This window comes from Vicia villosa, linkage group LG6, assembly GCF_029867415.1.
Source record: "Vicia villosa cultivar HV-30 ecotype Madison, WI linkage group LG6, Vvil1.0, whole genome shotgun sequence".
NCBI classification, from domain to species: Eukaryota; Viridiplantae; Streptophyta; class Magnoliopsida; order Fabales; family Fabaceae; genus Vicia; species Vicia villosa.
In genome coordinates, this window is record NC_081185.1 from 28118096 (window position 1) to 28125449 (window position 7354).

A 7354-nucleotide genomic window follows, 5' to 3' on the forward strand; every position below is an offset into this window, starting at 1 on the left:
CAGAGTGCATCATGCGAGAGAGCGGTGAGACCCATCTCACGCTGTGCCAGAATCTCATATCGTCTCTACTAATCCTCACTCCCAAAAGTAACTACCATGTCATCAGTGAAATCCATCTCTAAAGTCAGAAAAGTAGTTAGTACCCTGGAAGTTTTTAAAGTCAGAAAGAAAAGTTTTAAGTTAGTATGATTTAAAACAAAGAGTTAGTATTTTGAAAATAGAGTGCAGAAAGAAAAGAAGATAAATTTTAATAAAACATTTAAAATTAAAATAACTTAAAAGAAAATTAAAGTTAAAAGGTGGGTTGTCTCCCACGAAAGCGCTTTGTTTAACGTTGCAAGCTCGACGAACCGATGGTTAGTTCTACGACTCGACGATTAACTCTACGAGCTTAAGACTATCAATGTAGTCTTTGTTTTCAACAATATGGTAATGTTTCAATCGCCGCCCGTTTACAACAAAGCTATCGCTCGATTTTCCTTTAATTTTGACAGCGCCACTCGGCTATACTTTGGTGACTTCGAATGGACCAGACCACCTTGAATGAAGTTTTCCTAGAAAGAGCTTAAGTCGAGAATTAAATAGTAGCACCACATCTCCCTCATTGAATTCCTTCCTTGAGATGCGTTTATCGTGCCACTTCTTTGTTCTTTCTTTGTAAATCCTAGCATTCTCATAAGCATCCAATCTAATTTCTTCCAACTCATTGATATCCAATAGCCTCCGTTCGCCTGCGGCGGTGTAACTTAGGTTTAAGGTTTTTATTGCCCAGTAGGCTTTATGCTCTAGTTCTACCGGTAGATGACAAGATTTACCGTATACTAATTTGAAGGGCGTGGTTCCTATTGGTGTTTTGTAGGCGGTTCTATACGCCCATAGTGCTTCGTGTAACTTAGTTGACCAATCCTTCCTAGATGTGGAAACAGTCTTTTCAAGTATTTGCTTGATTTGTCTATTCGAGACTTCGACTTGTCCACTCGTTTGTGGGTGGTAAGGTGTTGCTACACGGTGTCGGACTCCATATTTCACTAAGAGTTTTTCGAAAATTCTAGATATGAAGTGGGATCCTCCGTCGCTAATAACTAATCTTGGCACACCAAATCTTGGAAAGGTTATATTCTTGAACAGCTTAATCACTACTTGCGCATCGTTTGTGGGTGAGGCTACAGCTTCTATCCATTTAGATACGTAATTGACTGCGACAAGTATGTAGTTATTACCAAAGGACGATGGGAAAGGTCCCATAAAATCGATCCCCCACACATCAAAGATTTCTACTTCTAAAATGCCTTTTTGTGGCATTTCATCTCGCCTAGATATGTTTCCAGTGCGCTGACATCGGTCGCAATTTCTAACAGCGATGTGGACATCCTTCCACAGGTTGGGCCAAAAGAGACCGGCTTGCAGAATCTTAGCGCATGTCTTTGATGTGCTTGCATGCCCACCATAGGGGGCATCATGGCAATGATGTATTATGCTTTCTATTTCTTCTTCCGGAACACATCTGCGGAATATCCCATCAGCGCCTCTCTTGAATAGCAAGGGTTCATCCCAGTAGTACTGTTTAAGGTCATGGAAGAACTTCTTCTTTTGTTGGTAAGTCATGTCAGGCGGAAGCACTCTCGCTGCTAGGTAGTTGACGAAATCAGCATACCATGGAAGTGTGGTTCCGGTGCTCAGTGTCTTAACGGTTTGCGCCTTAGGTTGTTCCAATGTGTCACTTTCGGATTCTAAATGTGCTATTAAGCGTTCATAAGGGAAATCATCGTTGATTGGTGTTTCTTCTGTCTTAATACCTTCCATCCTAGATAAATGGTCGGCTACAATGTTTTCGATTCCCTTTTTATTTTTGATTTCCAAATCAAATTCTTGTAGTAGTAGGATCCACCTTAATAGTCTAGGTTTTGCATCTTGTTTAGCTAGTAGATACCTAATGGCTGCGTGGTCAGTGTAAACTATTATCTTTGCTCCTATTAGATAAGAACGAAACTTATCTAACGCAAAGACCACGGCCAAGAGTTCCTTTTCGGCTGTGGCGTAATTCATTTGCGCAGGGTCTAAGGTCCTACTTGCATAGTATATTGCGTGGAGTTTCTTATCTTTCCTTTGGCCTAAGACTGCTCCTACAGCATAGTCTCTTGCATCACACATAATTTCAAACGATAAATTCCAGTCAGGTAGTTGCATTATGGGTGCGGATATAAGGGCTGTCTTTAGTACTTCAAAGGCTTCTAAACATTCATCGTTGAAATTAAACTCAACGTCTTTCATTAAGAGGCTAGTCAGAGGTTTAGAGATCTTAGAAAAGTCCTTTATGAATCTTCGATAGAAACCTGCGTGTCCTAAGAAGCTCCATATCTCTCTAACTGTTTTTGGGGGATGGAGATTTTCTATTACTTCGATCTTTGCTTTATCGACTTCAATTCCTCTTTCGGATACCACGTGTCCAAGTTCAATCCCTTGTTTAACCATAAAGTGGCACTTTTCCCAGTTTAGGATGTGGTTAACTTGTGCACATCTGTCCAATACTTTTTCTAGATTTGAGAGACATCCTTCGAAATTTTCCCCACACACAGAGAAGTCGTCCATAAAGACTTCCATGATGTTGTCTATGTAATCAGCGAAAATCGACATCATGCATCTCTGAAATGTCGCAGGGGCGTTGCATAATCCGAAAGGCATTCATCTATAAGCGAATGTTCCATAAGGGCACGTGAAGGTTGTTTTCTCTTGGTCATAAGGGTGGATTGGGATTTGAAAGAATCCTGAGTAACCATCCAGGAAGCAGTAATATGAATGTTTTGCTAAGCGTTTGAGCATTTGGTCAATAAAGGGAAGAGGGAAATGGTCTTTCCTTGTGGCTTTGTTTAACTTACGATAGTCAATACACATCCTTGCTCAAGTCACCTTTCTTTCGGCTATAGATTCGCCTGACTTATTTACGGTAACTGTTATGCCTCCCTTCTTCGGTACACAATGGACCGAACTTACCCACTAACTATCAGAGATTGGATATATAATTCTAGCATTCAGAAGTTTGGTAACTTCATCTTTAACTACTGTGCTCAGGATAGGGTTAATCCTTCTTTGATGCTCCCTAGAGGTCTTGCAATCTTCTTCCAACATGATGAGATGCATACATATGGAAGGACTTATTCCTTTCAGATCAGCAATGTTATATCCTAACGCAGATGGGTACTTCCTTAATACTTGTAATAGCTTCTCGGTCTCTATGGCTCCTAGCTCTGCGTTGACTATTACTGGTCTTTTAAGCTCATCGTCTAGATATTCATACCTAAGAGTCTTGGGTAATGGTTTAAGGTCCAAGGCTGGTTTCTTTGGGCAAGGCATAAGAGTGGGTGTTAAAGATAAGCATTCGCTTAAACTATCGTCTCGATATTCCGGATGCCAATTGTCATCTTCGAAAATCAGGGGCATCGGAATCTTTATAACTTCAGAGTAAGATTCTTCTGATAATTCTATCTCTCTTACACATTCATCAATAACATCCACCAGATAACATGTATCTTCTATAGCTAGGGCTTGAAGGAATTGTGTTAGAATAAACTCGACCTTCTCCTCACCTACTTCGAATGTCAACTTGCCTTTCTTTACGTCTATAATGGCTCCAGCGGTAGCTAGGAAAGGTCTTCCTAAGATTATAGGAGTATTGACGTCTTCTTTTATGCCCATAATTATGAAATTCGTAGGGATGTAGAATTGTCCAATGCGGACGGGTACATTTTCAAGAACACCTACAGGATACTTGACAGATCGGTCTGCAAGTTGTACTGACATCTTGGTTTGTCTTAGATCTCCCATGTTTAGTTTCTCGCAAATAGACAAAGGCATTAGGCTAATACTAGCTCCTAAGTCACACAAGGCTTTGTCTATGACAAATTTTCCTATATTGCAGGGTATGGAGAAACTCCTGGGTCTTTCTGCTTAGGTGGCATTTTATTTTGAATTATTGCACTACATTCGGCAGTGAGTGTTAAGGTCTCATTGTCCTCTAATTTCTTCTTATTCGATAGGATTTCTTTTAGGAACTCAGCATATGAGGGCATTTGGGTAATAGCTTCAGTAAAAGGAATTGTGATGTTCAACTGTTTAAGAAGTTCGACAAATTTCTTAAACTGCCCTATGTTTTTAGATTTCTCGAGTCTTTGAGGGTACGGGATAGGTGGTGGAGGTATGTATGGCACTTCTTTTTCCTCCGTCCCGCTTTACTTGTCCTCTTTCTCCTTCGGATCACTTGGTTTATCCTTGGGTCTACTTTCCTCCTCAATTGTCTTCCTAGGGCTTTGGAACATAGCAGGGTTTTTAAGCCTAGGGTCAGTCGGTTCGTCCATCACTCTACCACTTCGGAGAATAATAGCATGAGCATGTCCCTTTGGGTTAGGTTGTGGCTGTACCGGAAATGTCCCAGCAGGTGCGGCAGTAGGTGCTTGTTGTTGTGCCACTTGAGAGATTTGTGTCTCAAGCATCTTGTTGTGAGTGGCCAACGCGTCTACTTTAGTCACTAACTGTTTGATTTGCTCATTGGTGTGCACGTTCTGGTTTATGAAATATTTATTAGTCTGAGTTTGAGTGGATATGAAATTTTCCATCATCAATTCTAAGTTAGACTTCCTAGGGACGTTAGGAGAAGCGAATGGTGCCTTTTGATATCCAGGTGGTACACTGGGTGCTTGGCCAGGTGCGTACAAGGCATTATTGTTCTTGTACGAGAAATTAGGGTGATTCTTCCATCCTGGGTTATACGTGTTTGAGTAGGGGTTTCCTTGAGCGTAGTTTACTGGTTCGAGGGAAACTCCTGCCAAAAGATGGCACTCGGGGGCAGCATGTCCAGACATCCTGCATATTTCGCAATTTGGGGAAACAGCAGCCACGACGGCTATAGGTGCTACAGTGAGATTTTCAATCTTCTGAGTTAGGGCATCGACTTTGGCGTTAACGCGGTCGAGGCTACTTATCTCGTACATCCCACTCTTCGTTGAAGATTTCTCTCCAGAAGTTTTCTCTGATTGAGCTCTCTCGCTTCCCCATTGATAATGATTCTGAGCCATACTCTCGATAAGTGCATAGGCATCAGCATACGCTTTGTCCATCAGTGCGCCACCTGCGGTGGCGTCAATTGTAAGTCTCGTATTGTAGAGGAGACCATTGTAGAAGGTATGGATAATTAACCATTCTTCTAATCTGTGATGTGGACAGAGTCTAAGCATGTCCTTGTATCTCTCCCACGCTTCGAATAAAAACTCGTTGTCTTTTTGTCTAAACCCATTGATTTGGGCTCTTAGCATGGCGGTCTTACTAGATGGAAAATAACGTGCCAGGAAGACTTCCTAAAAAGTTCATTCCAGGTCGTGATAGAATTGGCGGGTAAAGACTGGAGCCAAGCTCTAGCTCTATCCCTCATTGAAAAAGGAAAAAGGCGCAGTCGGATAGCTTCCGCACTGACATTATTCGCCTTTACAGTGTCTGTGTATTGCAAGAACACTGACAAATGAAGATTAGGGTCTTCCGTCGCATTTCCAGAAAATTGGTTTTGTTGTACAGCTGATAACAACGATGGTTTTAGCTCGAAATTATTCGCCTCAATAGCAGGAGCAGTAATGCTATTATGAGGTTCATCTTGCGAAGGAATAGCGTAATATTTGAGAGGACGCGGCTGTTCTCCCATGGTTGATTCTTCAACTGGTTAAGAAGTAAGAGTAGGAACAAGAGCGCGAGTACGTCGTAATCGACGTGATACAGAGATAGAACGCTCTGGTTCGGGAAATGGCAGCACTAAGTCTTCACTTCGAGAGCGAGTACTTGGCATGCACAAAGGGAATTAGAATAATTGAGTTTGCCTTAGTCTCTACAACGTAACAGTTAATTACGATTGTCGACTAAATTAGTCCCCGGCAACAGCGCCAAAAACTTGATCGCGACAATGGGGTATGTCTGTGATTATGACTGCAAGTGCACAGTCTATCGCGTAGTTTTAAAAGATATTGAACCCACAGGGACTAAGAATCGACCTAGTGTAGTTAATATTTACTACGTAAACCTAAGGCTAATATCTGATTGATTGTGATTAGACGGGGAATTAAAAAGAAATATAATTAAATTAAATAGGCGGGAATATTATCGGTATGTAACGGTCGGACGTCGGGGATCTAGTAAACTATCGACGTGAATCGTAATTTAAAATATTCTTTCTGTAAACATCACTTGTTTAAAAACCTTCCACTCACACTCTCGTGTTTGTTGATTATGATCTCATTATTAAACCTAAGTGAGCGCTCTCGCTGTATCAAATAAAGTTTAAAAACGATTTTTGAAAATCGATGAAGTCTAATTAACCTTAAAGCGCTCTCGCTGTATTTAAAGTTAATGTTTAATTTCTACTGTCCAGTTAAAATCTCAAACTCTCGATTTTATTGATCCTAACTTCTATTGTTCTTAACTCTCGTTACAAAACAGTTAAAATAAGCATTAGAAATTAATACCAGATAAATCAATTTAATTAATAAAATACGTTGACAGTGTTACTCGATTCCCTCGGTTATGTGACCTTACATACCGATAAAAAGTATTTAGCCGGACATTATTTTAATAGACGGAACAGAATAAGCATAGCAGATAAATAATAATCCGGGCATAATTCTATAAACTAACACAAACAGACAATAATAATTAAATGCTAATAAATAAACCTGAATTAATATAGCAAACTGAATTTGAAACAGAGCAGCACTGGTTCTTGAGTCCGGTACTGAAATTGAGTTCTGAAAATTAATTCTGATGCTAAAACTAAAACTAAATCTGAGGCTGACAAAGAAAACTAAATTGCAATAGAGTTTCCGGTGTGAAAATCTATTGCCGGATGTGGGTAGGAAGTAAGAACAAAATCTAGAAAAGAAAGCAGAAGAACTAATTGACGGCAGTAGGGTAAAATTGCGTAACCCTCTCAATGATTCTTGAAGGGTATTTATAGAGTTGGTGCAGAGTCTTGATGTGGAGTTTGTTTCCGTCTGTTGCTGTTCTTTCGGAGGAGAAAATGGCGGAGAGTGGAAATCTGCATCTCTTTTGGGCCTGGGTGTGTGACTAACGTCACACACCATATTCAAGGGGGTGCCGAACGGCGTAGGGGGGTAGGTGCCGACCGGCATGCAACTCAATGTGCCTTCCGTCACGTGCCCACTTGCTCTTGCGCGTTGGGCTTCTTTTGGTTCTGGGCCTCTTTCTTCTTCGGATTTGCACCTCCTCTTGCAATTGGTATTTTAAGCAATTATTCTCCATTTTAAGTCCTTTTTCCGACTATTTCTTTTGTGAGCTCCGATTAAATAAATTCCTGAAAACA

At 40.8% G+C, this 7354-nt stretch overlaps 1 protein-coding gene and 1 non-coding gene across 2 annotated transcripts; one reads left to right on the forward strand and one right to left on the reverse strand.

Moving 5' to 3' along the window:
• Positions 1 to 4226: 4226 nt before the first annotated feature.
• LOC131613445 (uncharacterized) lies at positions 4227 to 5686 on the reverse strand. The gene is made up of 2 exons (XM_058885114.1): positions 5465 to 5686; positions 4227 to 5348 (listed from the first exon to the last, which is right to left on the reverse strand). Exons 1-2 carry the CDS (start codon positions 5684 to 5686, stop codon positions 4227 to 4229), a joined length of 1344 nt encoding a protein of 447 aa, XP_058741097.1.
• On the forward strand, positions 5200 to 5306 carry LOC131615384 (small nucleolar RNA R71). Its single transcript, XR_009287801.1, has one exon. It is a non-coding gene; the product is annotated as a small nucleolar RNA R71 (small nucleolar RNA).
• Positions 5687 to 7354: the final 1668 nt, after the last annotated feature.